At 38.1% G+C, this 21,044-nt stretch overlaps 1 protein-coding gene across 2 annotated transcripts; it reads left to right on the top strand.

Moving 5' to 3' along the window:
• Window positions 1-982: 982 nt before the first annotated feature.
• PRLR (prolactin receptor) lies at window positions 983-20,898 on the top strand. 2 transcript variants are annotated; one of them, XM_008936404.1, is made up of 13 exons: window positions 983-1,054; window positions 5,275-5,388; window positions 6,377-6,509; window positions 8,598-8,767; window positions 9,538-9,704; window positions 11,271-11,412; window positions 12,876-13,008; window positions 14,678-14,847; window positions 16,014-16,183; window positions 17,164-17,308; window positions 18,139-18,238; window positions 19,160-19,229; window positions 19,847-20,898. In XM_008936404.1, exons 2-13 carry the CDS (start codon window positions 5,319-5,321, stop codon window positions 20,870-20,872), a joined length of 2,496 nt encoding a protein of 831 aa, XP_008934652.1. In that variant the 5' UTR covers window positions 983-1,054; window positions 5,275-5,318; the 3' UTR covers window positions 20,873-20,898. The 2 variants fall into 2 exon arrangements, with proteins under 2 accessions (XP_008934652.1, XP_008934651.1); XM_008936403.1 differs by lacking the exon at window positions 983-1,054 and adding an exon at window positions 11,047-11,049 and having other exon boundaries at window positions 5,319-5,388; window positions 19,847-20,872.
• The last annotated feature ends 146 nt before the right edge of the window (window positions 20,899-21,044 follow it).

The raw sequence follows: 21,044 nt of genomic DNA, 5'->3' as shown, positions 1-21,044 counted from the left end.
ACATACATCGACAAAGACATAATGTATACATCTACACATGTATAGATGTGTGTATTTGCACAAAAACACGGATCACTCTATTGGCTAGTCCTAGATGCTCAGCTGACCTAGTAGTTGGGCTCAGATCCTCTGGTCTCCCCACATGTGGTTAGCTGCACATGAGCCTGGAGGTGTGCAGTCCCACTCCTCACTGGCTCATCCAGCTGAAAGTTCATTAGCATCCAAATGAATCCACTCAGAACAGAGTGCACCCAGACAGAAGATGAGTAGAAATAGGACCTAATGGGATTGTAGGGCAGGCTATGGTGATCAGGCACACATCTCAGTAAGACAAGCCACCATTTTACACTTAACTGACCCCTTTATTCCCCTTTTCACCTTATTTTCCCATGCTTGTTTCTCCTCAATCCACTATGATTCCTTCATTTTCCCTGTAAATTCTTTCCCTTCTGCATCCCTTAATGAGTCCTATAACTCCTTCAGTCTCTTAAGGAACATAGGGAAGGGGATTTTTTTTGTTTGTTTGTTTGGCTCCTCCTGCTGGGTTTCACACAAGGGACAATTATAAGACTGTGCTTTGGTAGTCTTAGGGGTAGCTATCTGTACCTCATTTTCACTGATTAGGCTGCTAGGGTTCTTCCCCCAGCCCCTTCATCTTTTTATATGATCCTGTCCCAAACCTTTGGATAGATGATGATGATCAGCCTTTTATCACATAGTCTGGCACAGTCTACTGGTAAGTCTAAACTGCATCCTAAACTGATATAAAATGTTGTGGTTTTATTGAAATAGATAAAGAGTGTACAGTAACATGGTGTTTTACCATAGTCACTATTGCTGTCAATGTTTAAATGTATTGACTTGGTGTCAGTATCTGAATCAGCCAATACAAAGAATGATTTTTTTTTTCTTTTTATGTTTTAGGAATAAAGTAGTGATAGTTCCAGTAATAGATTAATCCTGGATTTTTTTTTTTCTCTTGCAGATTATCAAGTGATCTAACATTCATGAAAGAGACGAATAAAAATCTTCCTCACATACATGAATCCTTTAGGTAAGAAACTGTACTTTATATTTCATGACTATGCTATATATAAATAATACTTAAAGTTATTATAACAAGACAGTGACTATGCAGCTGGGCTTGGTAGTTGGTAGAGATTAACTTCCATAACATTTCAAGAGAAATTTTCAAGTTCTAATGTAAATTCTAACTTTCAAACTCTAAAAAGCTTATGCTTTTCTTTTTTTCTGTAAAAGACTGATGTAAAAATAATAATCCTGAAATTATGGCTAAACTACAACCACCAGGGAAGAAAACAATATTCAGGAGCTGTAAGACTGGTAGAGGAAGATTGCTATTGTCAGATAAATCATGCTTTATTAGGAAAACAAAAGCAGTAGAGGTAGTATTCAGAGAAGAAAAGGGGAAAAAAAAAACCATAACTAGTAGGAAAGGATCAAGTTTTAGCTTTTGTTAGATTTCTAATACAAAGCTAAGCAAAGTATTTGATCATTCTCTGTCTTGGTTTCCCATCTGTAAAGTAGCGATAATGGTGCTTTCTTCTTGTTGTCTTGTCTTTTCTTGTCAGCTTAGATGTTGAGAGTTTTAAAAAGAGTTTCAGGCTCCGTTTTGTAAAATCAATAGGAGTTACATGCATAAATACTTTGATGAAGAAGTAAGTGTCTAAACTGTTTGCAAGAATCATGGGGGTTTTTAATTTTTTTTTCCTTTTTCAAAAATGACTTTAGTATTTCAGACTGAGGAGCACATTTCCACGGGTGAGAGAAGTAGCTCTATTCATCATCACAGATCAACTGCTAATCAAAAGAAGGACTACAAGGATCATTAGGAGAAGGTTTGTTTAAGACAGTAATTCAGGAAAAACATATTAGAAACCCTTATATGGGGTTTTCAGGTGAAATCTAAAAGAATTTGAAGGTGTTTCTAGTTTATGCAACACAGAAATATGAAGTTCTTGGTCCCAGGAAATTAGCTATATGTCTAGGTTCCCTAACATAGCCAACAGCAGGAACTAAGTGTTCTTACAAGGACTTCACAAGATCTATGTCCTAAAAATAGTCACTTGGAATCATTCACAAGACATTCAGATCAGAGACATATCTGAAACCCATATATTCTCTGGAGCCCACACATCTCTGTGAAGGCTGTACTGTGTGCCTAAGGGGTTCAGAATTTGGAGACTTCTCATTCAGAGAGGGAAAACAGAGTTCTGGACACACTGCATATCCATAGCTTTTAATTAGTGCTATAACGCCAGTCATCACTGTCATTCCAAAACATATCTAGTGCTAATGATGTCCATGTCTTGGCTAGGGATGTTTTTCAGTGTTGGCATTTAAGAACTCAGTGTGGGCAGGCAGACTTACGCAATGTCTACAGTATAGCTGAATTTATGGCCAACCAGTAGGGTTCTGTGTGGTCTAACAGACTGTCACATTCTTGGTTTACTCTGTTCTTTATTTGTACTTGGTTTCATACAGCTGTAGTCCAGTCCTTCAGATTGTAATGAGCTATGGTGTTTTGAGACTCCTCAAACTGCCTTCCCCCAGGCCTGAAAGATGAACATCGTTTGTCATCATAACTAGTGGGGATGTTAATCTTCTTCAGTTATGCTTGGTAAAATACTTTCAGCTTTAGATTTCTTCAGCAGCACAAGCAAAGCTCGTAATGGACATAATGTCCTTGCCAGTGGGTGCTATACAGCTGTTCACCTTCCTGTAAGCCTGAAAATATTGCAGATAGAAAATTCTTCCATCTATGCAGAATTGAGTAAGGACTTCTGTGTTAGTCTCAAGAAATGTATCCATCAGCATAGCCAGGAAAGAGAGAGAAATAAATGTAAGAACTAGAACTCCATTATGACAAGGATGTTCTTCTCAACTCTGTGCTCCACAGCACCTGATTTCAATATTGGTATTTAACTTTCATCTTCATCTAGCACCACTGTAAGCACAATTTTCTAACCTACAATTCCATAATATTATCAATTGCAGAACAGGGTTATTTTAGAGGAATTTCTAGCACTTTCATGCATTCTGAAACCCCAATAATAATTTCCATAAAAGTTCACTGTTTCCTGGGGTGCAATGAGCAGCTGTTGAGTTTTATATAACAGCTGTGTTAAAAGGTAGAAAAGCAACTATAATGACACAATATAATAACTTGGTTGGAATGAAATCAAAACCTTCAAAAGGAGCCACATGATCTTTTAATTATCAATTACTGAAACCTTGGTTTTGAATGACATTCTGTGTACCTTATAAAAGAATGCATTCAGTCCTAAAAGTGGAGCATTCCCTCATAGCTTCTTCTATAATCATAGTCACTCTTTTATGAAAACATTTTCAAGTCGTAGATAGGGGAGACACATTTTTGATACAGTTATGACAAAGTGGGCATTAATTTTTCTATTAAAGTAAGCATTTATAAAAAGTAAGACATATCTCCAGAAGCCTTATAAATGATACTTTAATCACAAATACCAGGCAACCATGGGAACATAGGCAATGAAACAAATGAAATATGGTTAATATGCCTGAAGCCTTCTGGCCACTGCCATCCTGCTGCTTATGTTGCTTCTGAAGACAACACAACTATCAGAATGAAGCTCTTCTAAAATGCTTTTAAGCCAATACCAACCTGGTATTCTATGGTTCTGTGGTTCTGCAGTCACCAAGGTAGTTCACAATCATCTGATTTTTAAAAGAACAAACCTCCCAAAATAAAAACGTTGTCTTAAAATGCATTCATTTCATCCTGTTTCTATTAGTTTGGTTCTTTAGGTCATAAGTTTCCAAAATTATTCCATTTTCCTTGCAGAGTGCTCTAATACTGCTTTTTCTTGATAATGCCTCAGTTTTTCTTATCTGTCAATTATTCACACAGAAAAGTCTGTAAGAGAAAACAAAATCACTTAAAACACAAGTTTTCAGCTCATTTCTGAAGTTAAACATAAGTGTTTGTGCCTGCCGTTTGTTTACAGTCATAAAATTTGCGTGAGCAGACACAAAACTGTAATTTATCTTTAAATTATTTGCTCTCCAATGACTGTATATGCACAGATTGCTTTGAGTGTAAAACTAACCCAGATGTGGTTTTGCAGCCTGTAGCTCAGCTACCTGTGTGAAATGTGCCTGGATATTCAGAAGTGGTGTATGGAAATGTAGTCAGTTGTTCCTTTCCACATTGCCCACAATAAAAACGTTTTAGACTTGGTTAAATTAACTGATACTTGATTTGCCTTTGTGACTGACAAACTTTTATATGCTGATGGACTATAGTGTCTCGATATATAAAATGAATTGCATAATAAAAACTGAGTCAGCTGATAAAGTACAAAGAAGTTTGCCTCACCAAAGAGACAGCTTGTTCCCACGCTGTGCTGCACTGGATGGGTTTCAGGCATAGAAATACATGTCAGAAACACTTGGTCATAGTAGAAGGCTGAGGTAAGGAGTTTCCTATTTACATGGCAAATTGCACTTCTTTAGTTTCAAGGAATGAGGCTGGCTACCGAGAATCTAATAGGCGACTCCAGTCACCATCTCCAAGCAGGAAGCATATTGGTGGGGGAAGCAGAAGGTTTACTTTAAGACATTCTGTCTTTCCTTCGGGCTAAAGAAACAGGTTTAGCAGCAACAGGGTCTCCTGATGGCACCGAGCTGTAACCTGGATGCTGAGGACATCTAGCGGTGTCAGCCCACTGCAAGGACTAGCACCTGGCTTCCCCCTTCGCACCTCCGTATTTCAGACGAGTCCTCCAACATTGCCTCTGGCCTTTACAGCTTGAAGGAGCGATAACTGCATCCCATCTTGCACTCTCACCTGATAAATTGCCTGTGAAGTTACGCCACTTTTTCCTTGTTAACTTTCATCTGATCTTGGCGTTTCTGCTTTACTGCAAAATCATATGTAGTAAAAACAATGAGCTGAACACACTGAAAGAGTAGAGTTCTTTAGCTCAGGTGATTCTGAATTAAATGCTGCCAGTCCCAAAATATTCAGCAGTTATGAGACTGGCTCAAAAACAATAAATTTCTAACCTTTCAGAAACCTTAAGGAAGACCTCTCTTCTACTCTTTGATTCAGGTTTTCTGCTTCTGCAGTGGAGCTGTAAGTGTTGCTGCACCTTTTTGAGAAATAACAAGAATCAATTAGCTGCAATTCAAACTGGACTTTGATCAAGCTAAGTGATACGTAATACATGTTAAGCATTACTATTGACTATTACAAACTTGCATATTTTTCAGTGAGCCCTTGATCTGATACTTCCTCCTGAGGAGACGCAGACATCATGAAGCAGAAACTGACATCATCAGTTCCAGTTATTTTGCTACTTGTTCTGGCTGCAGTGGGTCTGACTGGTAAGTACTCCACTTCCTGAAAACTTTGGTTTTCCTTAAAACACTTATTTAGAAAAGTCCAAGGCTTTACTCAATGTGTCGTAGCCAACACTGGAGCCTGCACATATTTAAATTACTTCTTTTTTGTATGAAGATTTTGGAAATGGCTTGAGTCCTCTTTTCTTTTTATAGTATTAATTTAGTGACTATTTGGTGGAGATGATGAAAGGCACTCCCTCCATCACGACTCTCACTCCATGCTTATCACTTTCTTGGAATTAGCATCATATGAATAGTAACACTATTAGAGATAATGGTATGGAACTTTAATGAAATAAAGGTAAGCTTAGGTTGAAAAGCCACATGCTTTTATTGTCAGAATATATGTAAATTTATGGTCTATGTTCTTGGTAGAAGTTAATGACAGGAGTCTTAACAGGATATATTCTTAAATGTATTTGGATTATTCAAATAGTCAATGAATGCATTCAGGTTGACAAGATGTAAAATACTCCATCCAGCCCAATGATTCCTTCTTTTTATTATTTGTCTTGCCTATAGTTTACCCCAAGTATGTGCAAATGGTGGAATTTTGGTTCTGTTGCAAACGTTATGGTGAAATTTTATTTTAAGATAACTTGAAGATAAAAATTTTGGATATTTTAGGAAAAAAAACCAAAAGGTTGTACATTTATTTCCATGCTTTTAATTTTAATTTGGAAAGAACAGTACACGTTTTAAGTTTAGGTAAAAATGAAATTTTCATTTGAAAAAGAGAAGTAAAATAATTTTAGTTGCTGTTTTAGAAGCTTGAGGTAGAAGATATTCACTTATCTGAAAAGTTCTGACCCTTTTTCCAGGCAGACTTATTTACCAAATAAAGTCTATAGTTTAAAAAACATTTATGATCCTCAAAAAAGCATTCCTTGCTGAATTTATCATTCAAGAGTAACAATAAAAAACATTGTCCAACTCTAATATAACTAGGTGGATTTCTGCACTTCCCTAGGCCAATCATACCCTGGAAAACCTAAGATAATAAGATGTCGTTCTCTAGAAAAGGAAACCTTTTCTTGTTGGTGGAAGCCTGGCTCAGATGGAGGACTTCCTACCAATTACACCCTGTTCTACAGCAAGGACAGGTAACAAGTGGTACATACGTATTCTGTAAGTGATCAAGTGATGATTATGAGGGAATGATGACATTAATTTAAAAAGGTGTTTTTATGAATCCATGTTGAACCTCAGATAGCCAATAAGGGCTACATGACATGAATGACTTTCCTTTGTTGGAATGAAATATGACCATTACCAGTCCCAAAAACCTGTCCATACTGAAACTCATCTGACCTAAAGTCCCACTGGTCTAACGAAGTGCTGGTAAAGGTGTGGCTGGTCCTTTTCAACAGGTGGCACATGGCTTTTAGCTGAATGGCATGCTTCCCTGAAGAGAACCTCCCATCAAGGCACCATGGGGGAATGGGCATCCTTTGGCACAGCAGGGCAAGGCCTCTATCCAGTGCCCATCCCAAACCATCCCAGCTAGGGGCCAGGGCAGGCTGGGGGCAACCCAGCCCTGGGCATCGGGTACCTCCTTTGGGACAGGACAGGCTGAGGCTGGGCTGGGCCAAGACATCAGCCCATGGGTTGGGGCTGGCATGGGGGTGGGCCATGGATGGGAAGGGTTGTGGGGAGCTGGAGACGAGCCCTGCTGCAGAAGGCTGAAATGGGGACCTGGGACCCAGGCAGTGCATGGAGAGGTCCCAGGGAGTCTGGGCAGAGGAAGCGAGGGCTGGTGGTGTCCTCAGGACCCTGTCATGGAGCATGTCCATTACCGGACAGCAAAGCTTCATCTAAAGAACATCTACAGAGTGTCTTTGCTTCCTCTTCTGAATTTATAGCCAACCTCATGGTCACCAAAATGGAGTAAGATAAGATTTGGGTATTTAATCTCAAATGTTTTGGTAAAGTCCATGACTCCCTCAGAATAAAATATGTACGTTTCAGAACTTTGCTAGACCTGTACTTCTTTGTATAACTACCCTTTCTTCCTGAAAGCAGGGTCTCTGAACACGGCCAAGTAAGGGAGGCTCAGAGATTAAATTTCTTTGAATAAATCCAACGAGGTTCAAAATAAATAAGGTAAAACCTCAGACTTCCCTGCCTCAATTCAAAAAAATCCAAATCATTTAGTATTAACCAATCAGGAAAGATGCAGCTTTTAATGAAGTTACCACACTCCACAATGATCTGAGAGCTTTTATTTTATGAAAAGCCAGATGTTTTACTCTTAATCAAGCAAGAAATTTTAATGAACATTTTAGATCATACCTATCACAGCTCAGAGCAATCCTGCTTAGGGATGGATAGGACTGCTTCTCTGTTTCATTAAAACTGCTTGAATACCAAGCACTCCCAAGCACTCCTGATCTGGGCCACAGTTGCATTTCCTAGCTCATTGTCTCTCAGGTACAGTCCCCATCTTTTCTTTGTGAACTAGGACAAAACTGCCTGAAGACCAAGAGACCTTATTATTAGTGGTGTGTAGAGCATAACAGTGAGACTGAAGTGCATCTTTGAACCATCTCAGCTGGTGCTTTGGGTTTGTGCAGTTCTTCACACCTGGGGTGGGCTCTGAGTGCATCACACAGCTCAGCTTTAATTGAGTACAAAACAATCCCTCTGCTAAAAAACCTGAAGACGGGTATAAAGGTAATAGGTAAGAGATCATGAATTAATCAAATATTTTTTTGTTGAGACAGTTGTGATGACAATCATGTTTAAAAGTAGATGAATTTATATCTTGCTGAAAACACTCCTCTGCCATAGGGCCCATCAGGTTACTTTCAAGAGGAAATAAAGAAGCTATTTAGCAACTTTACTTCTTTAGTCAAAGTGAATGTGTTTTATTTGCCTCTTAACTTAAACATTTTTTAAAATTGCCTTGTGCTGTCTCTGGAAATGTCTCTTTCCATTCTTTTGTTAATATATTTCTATGTATAAAAAAGGGGATAAAAGCATTCATTATGAACAACTGCAGTAAAAATAGCAATGAAGCATCTACAGTAACAGCATTTGACACTCACCAAAACATTTCTCAAAGGTGGGATTATATATAGGTTTAACGTTAAACATTTCAGATTTCTTTGCTGCACCTAGGTCATTACTAGACTATTACCTGCTTTACTTAACTTCCTAAACTTTTAATTTTTTAAATCATTTTATTTCAGTGAAGAAAAATTCTATGAATGTCCAGATTACCGAACATCAGGTCCCAATTCCTGCTACTTTGATAAAAACCACACTAATCCCTGGACAACATACAATATCACCGTAATGGCAACAAATGAGATTGGAAGTAACAGCTCAGATCCTCAGTATGTGGATGTGACGTCCATAGGTAAAAAGGGAAGAATGAAATAGAAAACAAACTAGCTGGAGATGTATGTGGGTTTTAATCCCAGAAAAAGCAGTGGTGAAAGATGAAATCTGTTAGGGACAAGTGTTTATCTATGTATGATCTAATTATGTGAAAACTGTATTTTATTTATAAATTAAATAACTACGTATTTTACTGTCATTTTAACTTTGGATGGAAATTTGCCTCCAGTTTCTGGTTATCTCCAGTATTTGAAATGGACCCACTGAGTTTTGGATGTTCCTAGCACTGCAGATTATAAAACTTTCAAATTGGGTTAAACCAACTATATTTTCCATATGTAAACATCTTTATGACTGCTGGTATTGTAGTCTTTGCAGTATATAGATAACTGCCTAAGCATTCTGAGGGCTCTTTGTTGTATTTCATATTCGTAACTCCATTCTGCTTTCTGCATACACATAGGTTACATATTGTAATGATAAAAGTACTTGGTCTTTGTAGCTATGAAATATGTGACATTTTAATTTTGCAAGAGTGGCCTAATGAGATTATGATTTCTATTTCCATACCCTGACAAATTCAGAGTAAAGTCTAAGATTTGCTGATACTGTGGTAAATCAGTAGCCAGTTAAACATTAAGGAAAAAGGGGAAAAAAAGGCTATTGTACTGTTCCTTAACAGAAGTGCTGAGTGATCTAAAATTGATGTGATGAAATGCAAATCCTTAAAAGAGGTGCCTTTTCTGAGAGAAAACTGAATTAATAATGTCAAACTTTTCATTTGTACAGTTCAGCCAGATGCTCCTGTGAACCTCTCTCTAGAAACAAAAACATCTACTAGCATAATGTACCTTTGGGCAAAATGGTCTCCGCCCCCATTAGCTGATGTCAGCCCTAATTCACATGTATATCACTATGAGCTACGACTAAAACCTGAGGAAAAGGAAGAGTGGGAGGTAATGCAAACATATATTTATTGTATAAATGCTCTTTTCAGCAAGTGCTCTTGTCTGAATTTAACTGGTATTCTAAAAATCTTTGTTTCTGTAAGCACAGAAAAGTTATATAACTGAATCTGATTAAAGAAAGTAAAATACGGTAATGGTCTTTAGAGACAGTGAAATTCAAAGTATTTGTATAAATGTCCTAGTGTCATATACTAAAAAAAACCCCAAAACTATTTAGACCACTAATACGACATTTAATTGTAGTTTTCATCAGCATGTCTGTTCCCAAGTGTCACAGTAAGAGACTGCTCTGTTCATTTAATATAAAACAAATCAGGATCAAAGCAGTTTATTGATTCATTAAGATGTAATTAAAAAGTAATGGGTTAACTGTGCAGTCAAGGTCAGTATCAGCAGTACAACAGATATGTCACAATACTGGGCACTTAATAAATTTGTAGGTGTCTATTAATATTTTTAACACACTTATATAACTAGTCCCAGGAATATGCTTTATGCAGAATTCCCAGGAAGGACAGGTTACAAGCACTGCAGGGACATGGATGCTTTAACTTCGTGTGAACCCACATCCCTTCTGACAGTCTACAAAGACACACATCAGTGAGAAGCACTCACATGGTCACATGCATGAGCCAGGTGTGGGCTCCTGCCTGCTGCAGCCCACGCTGTCTGGAGGGCGGCCACTCACAGCATCACAGAGGGAGGCTGTTCTGTCTGGCACAGGCACAGGTGACGATGCTAGCAGAGCAGCTTCTGAGAGCTGAAGCTTAGTTTGATGCTGTGACTGAAGCTTCCAGTCTCCCCTTGCTATTACTATTTGCTATTATTTCATGCTTCTGTTCAAGCTTTTCACTGCTTTAGAAGCTGATCCTCTTTGTTTTAGAAGTATCCCCATTATTGCCTAATTACTATTTAATCGAGCTAAGAGTTGTCATATCATCCTTTTCAATGTGATCAGTTAGGGGCAACCCCCTGCGCAGGAATTTTGGGGTGACCTTTTCACACACACTATTTCCACTGGCATTCTCTGCTGTTGCCATTTCTCTAGGAGTGGGCCACAGGACTCCCACAGCTGTAATACCAGGATATAATTCTTAAAGTCATAGTCAGATGGCCTCAATACTGCCAAAATTGTTGATGCCTTAATGATGGAGAAACCTATGTGTGGTGAAAGATTTCTGAAGAGAGATTCCAGAGGCCCGAGAAAGATGCTTAATAATAAGCTCTGAAACTAGCCACTAAGACTGCTTTACATAGAGGGTTTATCTGTGAGTTGGCCTACCTAATAGAATTCCTTGCACTGTGGCTCTGATACAGTACTAAGCTGTAGGAAGTCTACAATTAAATACATTCTTGAGTACTTCTTGGAACCTCAATGTCACTGAAGTGAGGTTTTTTCATTAAGTCACTACCTTTCCTTCGTTGTAGTTCAAATCTAAAATACCTGGTTAAAATCCTTGCCTTCTAGAAGTCAGTGACATAAGCCTACTCCTTTATGGAGTAGTTAAAATGGCCCAATTCTTTATTATTTTTCCAGTTCATTTTCTTTTCCAGACAATATCTGTTGGAGAGCAGACACAGTACAAAGTTGTTATGCTACAGGCTGGGGTGAAGTATGCTGTTCAGGTCCGTTGCATGTTAGACCTTGGAGAATGGAGTGAGTGGAGCACTGAAAGATGCATTCAGCTCCCAAATGGTGAGTGGATGATTGCTGTTCTCTTAATTGTTTTTAAATTCTAGCCAGTTCAGTGTTGTGAAAAATGCCTAAATAGCAGCCCTGAAGACGCAGTTCCTCACACAGATACTTGATAGTGCTGCAGAAACAGCCTAGCACATCTTACCATACTCCCTGTGTAATTACATATTTAGTCTTGTTGATCCACTCAGGATTGTCTGCTGAAACTGGCTATGACAAACAGGTTGGGTTTTACGAAGAAGTAACTTCTGACTCAGGTGTGCCAAAATAACCTGTTGTTCCTGTCCCTCTATTCAAAAATCATATAGATTTCATCTGTAGCTATAGATACCAGGTAACAGTACTTGTGTAATAATAATTGCTTAGTAACTGGTCTGAAGGCATTGCCACGTCTCACAGAGCATATCACTCGTAACATAATTATCTGTGTTTTGTTGGGTTTGAGTGGATATATTAAATATGCATAACACCATATTTTGATTTCAAGACACTTTAGCCTCAAATCTCAGGTTGTCTCAAATCTTCTTCTGTCACTGATTATATTATACATTATTTGACATGGAGATGGATGAAGTACTGTTAATAGAAAAATACTTTTTAAATGTCCCATTTCCAGATCTTCCTTCAGCAATTAGAAATTTGGAAAATCAATGTCCCTGCTCTAAACAATAGGAAATATGTATTATTACTGCAACAGGACCATATTTTGCTTCAGATACATAACTGCAAAAGTTATGTATCATCCTAATCATACTAGCATCATCCTATTCAAAATGTAAACATTTTCCTCTGCCCTACTCTAAGTGCTTTGCTTCAGTCTATAAAAACATCATCAGGGATCTGAATAATTATAAATGGCTGGGCAGCAATCAGACAAGTAGCCTGAGTACTGAACACGTCACTTTGCAAGGAAATATAAGAGCTGTTTCTTCATGTCTTTCAAGTCAGCTCAGAAGCACTTCAGAAGAGTTACTGGCAAAGACATAAACAAATGGACAAAAACATACACTTTTTTTTTCCTGTAAAAGATAAAACAAATGACAGCTTTTTTTTTTTTTTTTTTAAAAAAAAAAGCACCTTAAACCATTTTTTGAAGAAAAAGTGGTTTATGAAGAAAATAGATTGGATAGCAGAGTGTATTTTACATCATTTTATAGAACCTGCTATGACAGTATTTGAGCACCCCTTATGAGATTTTGGGGCAGAGCTACAGCCAGGGAACAAAATGCAGTTCCTCAGCATAGCTGCAGTTGGAAGGGATTTTTCATTCAGGTCACAGTCGCAGACTGCTGCCCTAACTACTGAACCATCCTTCCTTTCCCATGCTGATATGAAGCAAACCTTTTTCTTTCCTTGTCAAAAAAAAAAAAGTATTTTCTTGTGCATCGCTTCACACTGTTTTATCAATTCAAGGTTGACCTAATGCATTAAACTTACTAATTAGTTAATTTCTACCTCTTCAGGACAGTCACCTCCTGAAAAGCCTACAATAATAAAATGCCGTTCTCCAGAAAAAGAAACATTTACCTGTTGGTGGAAACCTGGTGCAGATGGAGGACACTCTACTAACTACACTTTGCTTTACAGCAAAGAAGGGTAATAAGTTTTGTGTAATTATTCAGTGTTTTACTGGAAGGACCTGGGAAATCAGTCCTGATGGGTTTTGCACTTAGGTGGTGTTACTTTCCATAGTTTTGTCAAAGTGACATATTTTGGAATACCACTAGCAACAATATCTTTAAGGTTGAAATAGGATCTCTTTTAGAATGTCAGGTTTTTCATACCTCTGTGAATTTTGCTGCCTCAAAATACAGGCTTCCTTGAAAGTTGCCATGGCACAGCAACTGCATAATAGCATGCAACACAATGCAGAGTCTTGTAGCTCTTTGGCCACGCAGCCCCAGAAACAAAGCTTTCGATAATGACCATAAATTAAAATTTTCATCTTCTCATAATTTGCACACGTGTTCATAGGCCATGAACAGCTCCTGTCTTCTCCAGTAATCTTGGTCCTGGAACTTAGACCAAGTGCTAAACATGCATTTTAAAGGTATAGTAAATATTCTGTTTGTGTCCTGTGAACTGTTTTTGGTTCACTCACATCATGGTTCATGCCTAGCTGACAACCAACTAGCACACAACTGCTTAGGAGAGAAAACTGGGAGAAAAAAGAAAAAAACGGTGGGCTGAAATAAGGACAATTTAATAGAATAATGCTGGGAGAGAAGAAGCAACAGTAATAACAATAACACTAATGAAATAGTATATGAAGCAAGAGAGATAAACTGTGGCACTCACCAAAACCACCTGACCCTACCCGTGCACAAAATGGGCCTTCCCTGGTTACCACCACCCCCTGCCCCTTACATAGCAGGCATGATGTCAGTATGGTGTCAGATATCCCATTGGCTGGTTCACTTGTCCATCCTGGCTGTGGTCCCACACAGCTTTTTGTGAAGTGAACTCTCTCCTATCCAACCTGGCACCGCTCAGCCTTGGACTGACCTAATTGGATGCTAACCCTGTACTTGTCAGCTGAGAATCAGTTCTTAGCAGGAAAAGATGGATACTCAGCCAGCCAGCCAGGGCAGAGTGTGAGGTCCACATCTACAACTCTCTTCTGTTTCTGTGCATCTCAGAGGAGTCTGGAAACAAGTACAACATTCTCAACTTTCTCTCCTATCCCTTCTTCCTTTGGGAAGCTTGGGAATAGATTTGGAGAACAGTTATAAAGGTGGTATTTTTTTTTGATGAACAGGTGATGAAAGACCAATATAGATTCTGAAAGGATATTAATGTAATATGCAGAGCTCATGCAAATGTGAAATGAACATTGAAATTACTCAGGTTTTAATAGGCAGGTTAGAAGACTTCAGCAATCACTTCTGCTGGCTCTCTGGAATCTGTAAGAGCTATGCAGTGGACAGTGGCATTCAGAAGAGTAAGAGCTGCACTTTAGTAGCCCACTGATTCATCTATAGCAGCCTAAATTCTTCATGTTTTGTAGTAGTTGGTTTGTTTGGTTGTTTTTTGTTTTGGGTGTTTTTTTGGTTTGGTTTGGTTTGGTTTTTTTTTGAGAGGGGAACATTTAGTACAGTCTCTGGAACTATCCAACAACTCTTTCATCCGAAAGGAGTTTTCCTGATTTTCTTCACCTTGCCAGGCATGAAAAATCTGAGCCAGCTCTAACTGATGCTGAACTACTAGTAATGAAAGTCAGGTGTTTTAGTCTGTGTAACTAATCACTGTAATTCTCTCATTACAGAGAAGAGCAGGTTTATGAATGTCCAGATTACAGAACTGCAGGCCCAAATTCATGCTACTTTGATAAAAAGCACACCTCTTTCTGGACCATCTACAATATTACTGTGAGGGCAACTAATGAAATGGGAAGTAACGTCTCTGATCCTCATTACGTGGATGTGACTTACATAGGTAAGAGAAAAAAGATACTTTCTGTGGAACCAAAAAATTTAATATTATGGAGTTTGACACAAGAATTTTGATTCCAGCTCTTATATCAAAGTGTTATATCAAAGATTAGAACTTGTATGAACAAGTAAGTTCTTACCTAGTGTAATAATAAATCAATATTAATCCCATTACCATTTTATTTTCAAAGGACTAAAAATGTGAAAAGCTTTAAAACTGCATTCAGATAACCTTTTATATCTTTTATATCTTTTATCTTTGTATATCTTTTGGTCAAGCCCTAAGAAACATCATCCAGCTAAAATCTTTTTCCACTCTACCAGCAACTGAAATCAAATTGATCTTTTACATAATAACACTTAAATTTTATTACCTAAAAGAACTTTCCAGACTCAAGAGAAGCTGAATTAGTGCCTTTTATAGCAGTGTACTCATAATCTCTTTTCTCAGATTTCTTCCACAGAGTGACTGTGGACAGATATTTAGGGTTTTTTCTAAGGAAACGGAACATTATTACTGATAACCATTGTGTTGTCAAAAACCTGTTTGCAAGTCTGGCAACTGGAAAAGGGCTGCTGGAGAAAAGGCTTCACATTTTTCCTCCATGCCCTGACTACTTGATGAAGCTTTGCATCAGACGGTGGTAAAAAACATGGACAATGTGCAGGAGCTCTGCCTCTGAACTGAGGATGCTGCAAGCCTGACCATAGCAAAAACCTGCATTCCATTTTTGTTTATTTTTGAGATACAGGACAGGGCTTTGATATTACTGGTTTGTCTTGTTTTTAATTATCCTGTACTTTCAGTATTCGTAAATACATATGCCAACTTTGATAAGGTTATGGTAAAACACAACTTTTATAACAGCATTAAAGTTGTTAACTTTGAAACATGGTTGTGGGTAAAAGCAATAATAAATGGTAGTGTAAGAAACAATTAATTGTGGTGATATATGAGTAAGGCAGATCTTAACATGAACTCAACATATTTACTGTTCTTACGTTTTTTCTTCAAATTCATAAATCCACGCTTACTTTATAAGGAAGCTTTTGATTCCTGTATCACACAGTGGAGGTGGCAACTTACCACTCACACCATTTTATATTTCTTCCTAAGATACAAGGAGAAAATAATTCAGACTCTTATTGTCAGTTATTTCATTTTAACAGTACAGCCAGATCCTCCTGTGAATGTAACTCTGGAATTAAAAAAGCCAATAAACAGAAAACCATACCTGGTCTTGACGTGGTCTCCACCCCCACTGGCTGATGTCAGATCTGGATGGCTTACTCTTGAATATGAGTTGCGACTAAAGCCTGAAGAAGGAGAGGAATGGGAGGTAAGGTTGTTGCAAGTTTTTCCTAGATGATATTTTCTGATCAATTAGATTTTGTCAGCCAGGTACCATGCTTGCATGTAGTGAAGCAGGCATATGGAATATTTCATGTAGAGACCTACACTTTCCTGCTAAGGATACTGGTATCTCAGATGCTGTTGTGGGATAGCAGGTGACAAAGTACTTATTTTTAATTGTGGCTATTATATATTAATCATATTTACATTACTGTTTAGATTGTTTGTTCTCATTTAGTCAGGCTGCTTTTGTGCTAATTTGTTCTTAACAACAAGCACTTCTTAAGTAACAGAAAGCTCAATAAGATATGAAAACATCTAAATCTGGTCAAACAGCCATTAGGTGATAGTTGTAACGGCCACATATTAATAATTGTCCATAGTCAGGACCTGTGACTCAAACAACTGGGCAGCAAACTGAAGTCTCCAGCTATTGGTATTTGGCCACATCCTCTTCTTGTCTGCTGCAGTACTTCCCAGTGATCTCTGTATCCTTCCTTCCCACTACCACTGCACTTCCTGGCCCCTTGGCCATTGCCAGATCCACTTTTCACTATGCTGTGCAGTTCCACCAGCTCCACATTCCTCCTTTCCTCTCTGCATTTTCTTCTTCCATCTCTTGCTTCTTGCCTCCCTCTCCTCCTCTCACTATTACAGTTCCCACCATTACTTCAGTCCCCACCATTACCATAGTTCCTCCCCATTTGCCATATGCTCATGGTGTGTTTTTGCAGCTTAATTTGCACAGTATTCCAGAGCCAGATCTCATTCCTACCTAATTATGTTAGAAAGCAGAACTATAGAAATAAAATAAATGTACCTTTATTCCATTCCTGCGTTTTTAGGAAGCTATCCAGATTTGCTCTACATTCCCAACTTGGTTATCAAGACTTAAACCTAGCTGTGATTTTTGGAGAAAAATGTGTCAATTTTATATGCATTTTATGATTTTTACTTAATTTCCAGACTGTTTTTGTCGGACAACAAACACAATATAAAATGTTTAGTTTAAATCCTGGAAAGAAATACATTGTACAGATTCACTGCAAACCAGACCACCATGGATCATGGAGTGAATGGAGCTCAGAAAACTATATCCAGATTCCTACTGGTGAGTGGCCAGGCATCCCTTCAGTAATTGTTATTACATGGAAGTTCATCTAATACTTTCGTTAGCTGTGCAGATTGACATCCTATAGTTTCCCCAGGACAGGTAAGAAACATCATTGCCACAGTAACTGAATTCTCAGCATCCCTGCACCATACCCAGTTAGACTTCCCCTTCATTATTTTTGGAGTTAGGAAGGTGAATCGATTTCTTCGCTTATTTAAATCATGTCATTTCTGTTTATTGCCTCATTTGGTAGTTTTAATTAAAAAACATACCAATAACTGCATTAAACTACTGCATAGACAGAAAGAGAGTGACTGCCTTCAGACAATAATGGCTCTTCATTACTCTTTATCTGGAATAAATTTGAAATAAATTCCTCAGTGTAAAATGTGTCATGTTACAATAGAAATTTTTAAAAATATCTAGTCCTAGGTCATTTAACCCATCATTTAATTAATTGTATGATATATATTTGATAATGAAATGACTACAGTATTTGCATAATTAGATTTGAACCCAATTGCTATAACAGGCTGCAACATTTTTGTATCATTTTCCTAAGAGTCTTTCCTGCACAGTGCTGCTAATGAAAAGTAAAAAATAATTTAAAATAATATTTAAAATAATAATTAATAATGTATCAGATACTACAATGATTGTTGAGATCCATCCATGCTAGGAAAATTCAAACATTCAAAATCTACAATCAAAACCAAATTTCACAGTTTAGAGCAATTTTTAAAATGAAAGTTACTTCAGACTTTTTTTGCGTGCAGACTATGAATATGCTAGATACATGTCCTTAAATAATACTGTTTGTTTCCTAGACTTTAGAATAAAAGATATGGTTGTGTGGATCGTCGTTGGTGTCTTGTCTTCTCTTATATGTTTAATCATGAGCTGGACAATGGTTTTGAAAGGGTACAGGTAAGTCACCAATTTCACCACTCCACGGGGTTGAAAATCTCAGCAAACTTTTCAAAAATATATTCTGACGTTTGATTCACTTTCCTATAGATTTTGTGTTCTCTTATAAATGACAAGTTACAGATACTTGACTTTAAATTCAGAACTGATAAAGAAGTATTTCTGTTCTTTAGGGAAACCAGGCTAAATTCTCAATTGGTAAAAGCATGTCTCTATTAGGTCTGACCGTCTTGATTAGCCACGTATTCAGCAAACATTATTTGGCATATCCGTGCTGCTGTAGGAGATGGGCCCTTTGGTTTTGCCCTAATTTCCTAAGGGAAAGAAGATTATGAGATTGTCTTTTTGCCTGTCTGTTAATTCCCCAAATAATTCATTAGAACACTGGTTAATTTAAATCAAAACCGAATGAGAAATGTGTTGCAAAGGTTATAATTTTTGTACAAGTCTTGGAAAAAAATACTGGCTGAGTAGAGGAAAGGGATAGAAACTGTTGATGGAAAATCCCTCAGAAGTTATTAATCATAATTCCTCTTTCATAGTAGTCAGCTGACAGTCAAGTAAGTACATACAGGCCCACTGGTTATCCTGAACTGTGCCACACATAGCTGTTCTTGGCCAGTCATAAAATTACAGTGATACTGGAGAACTGGAGGTTAACGGACAAAGAACAATAAAAGAACATTAGCAGTTTTGTACTGTTCTCTTTTTTATAAATATATCTAAGTATAACTTATGAAGTAATTTATGAACTGTAAGTGGATTTGTAAATTGCCTGGCTTGACAGGTAGACAGGAAACAGAGGTCCAACAGGGATATCAAGAGGTGTTTAAAATGTGAGTCACGTTCTGAGGCAATGGGAAAACAAATAGAGAGATAGGGCCCATACTTAAACCTTGTGTATTTGTTCTGGTTTTTTAGAATGATAGCCTTTATCCTACCACCAGTTCCAGGACCGAAGATAAAAGGCATAGATACACATCTGCTAGAGGTGAGTACCACTAATAACAACAAAAGAATTCACCATTACTTGCTTTTCCAAACTATGTGCTAGCAAACACAATTGCCATAATAAAGTATAAATCGGCTTCAATTAATTTAATCAATGTTAAAAATAAGCAACACTTTCTGCTTGATCATGTGGAGGGTTATGTGGGAGAGTCTTCTGTTGCACTAGTAGCAGGAGGTCACTGGAGAACAGGGTTTGTGACCACAGCTGTTCCCTGCGAGACCACGGGAGCCAATGCCTGAGTGATGTGTTCCTCTCCACAGTCTCTTGCTGTGATGAGGAGACAGGACATTGCTGCTCTACCATTCTCCTACATTATCTTCTTATTAAGCCTGTGGGACCCATACCTGCCAAAAGCTCCCTAGTCCTCCCATTTTAGAAACATGAAATCAAGGATTGTGTCTCCCCACTGAGGGAACTCAAGAAACTTTTTTCTGTTCTTCTGCAATTTCCTGCAACAGTAGAAACCCAGTTTAGGTCTAGAGATATAACCATTAAAGTATTTGTATATTAAATGTATAGATTGATCACAATTGTTCTGGTTGGATAAACCCTAAGGTTAACAGTGGAAAAACATATCTTCTTCATTATGCCCTCAGAGAGGAAAATCTGAAGAATTATTGAGTGCCCTCGGTTGCCATGGTTTCCCTCCAACATCAGACTGTGAGGAACTGTTGATAGAGTATCTGGAGGTAGAGGACAGTGAGGATCAGCAGCTCATGCCCAGCCATGCCAATGGCCATCCCAGCAAAAATGCAAAACTGATGCCCAAGGAAACAGACAGTGACTCGGGCCGGGGGAGTTGTGACAGCCCTCCTCTGCTTTTTGAGAAGTGCAGGGAGTCCTGCACCCTTCCGTCCACACTTCAGACACAAGAGGGAAGAAACATTCAAGAAAATAAAGGAGGAAGAAGGAGTTGGCAAACTCAGTGTATAGCCTCAGAACAGAAAATACTCCTTTTTAACAACGAGAATCCAAAGTCGTCCACATGGCCTGCAGCTCAGTTGCCTAATAATCAGCCTCCTTTTTTTGCCTACCACAGTATTGTAGATGCACATGAGATGAGACTGAGTAGCACAAATGTGAATATTGCACCAGTTTTGGTGGGAAATGAAGAAAAGAAACAGCCACAATATCCTATGGCTGAAACTGTCCACAATGGCATGGAAAAGCAAAGACAGATGGAAAACTTGCATTCCAAAATGGACCAAACCGCAGTGCAGTTCAAACAAAACAGACCTGATGACAAGTCACCTTTTTTGAATCCTGAACTAATGGATTATGTCGAAGTTCACAAGGTCAGACAAGATGAGGAGCCAGCAGTGTTACTGAAACATAAACTAAATAATGGAATGACCCAAAAATACACTGTCCCAGGAAACAGCAAAGAATATACCAAGGTCTCAACGGTTGTGGACCATAACATTCTAGTCTTAATGCCAGATTCACGCATCCAGCACATATCTGTGTCTCAAGAACCTGCAATGGAAACATCTCAGAGCCTTCAGCAAGGTCCAGCTGAGAAAAACAGGAGCTACTGTGTGACAGTTCCAAATGAGGGCAAAAGAGAGACCGGTGGATCAGAGTACATGGACCCATCTTCCTTTATGCCCTCCTTTAAATAACTGCTAGTTAGTACAGTACATAGTTATGTACACTAAAACAAAACCACATAGCAAATAGTTCCTTAAAAAAGCCTAGTGTCCTATGTGTATTTTACAGAGAATAAAATAATCTCTGGGTTGAGGAAATAATCATGGAAGTAAACCTTGGATCATTAACACGTTTCTGACCCAG

This window comes from Merops nubicus, unplaced genomic scaffold, assembly GCF_000691845.1.
Source record: "Merops nubicus isolate BGI_N331 unplaced genomic scaffold, ASM69184v1 scaffold51852, whole genome shotgun sequence".
NCBI classification, from domain to species: domain Eukaryota; kingdom Metazoa; phylum Chordata; class Aves; order Coraciiformes; family Meropidae; genus Merops; species Merops nubicus.
Note: the sequence above shows the minus strand (reverse complement) of the source record. Positions and strands in the feature narration are given on the sequence as shown.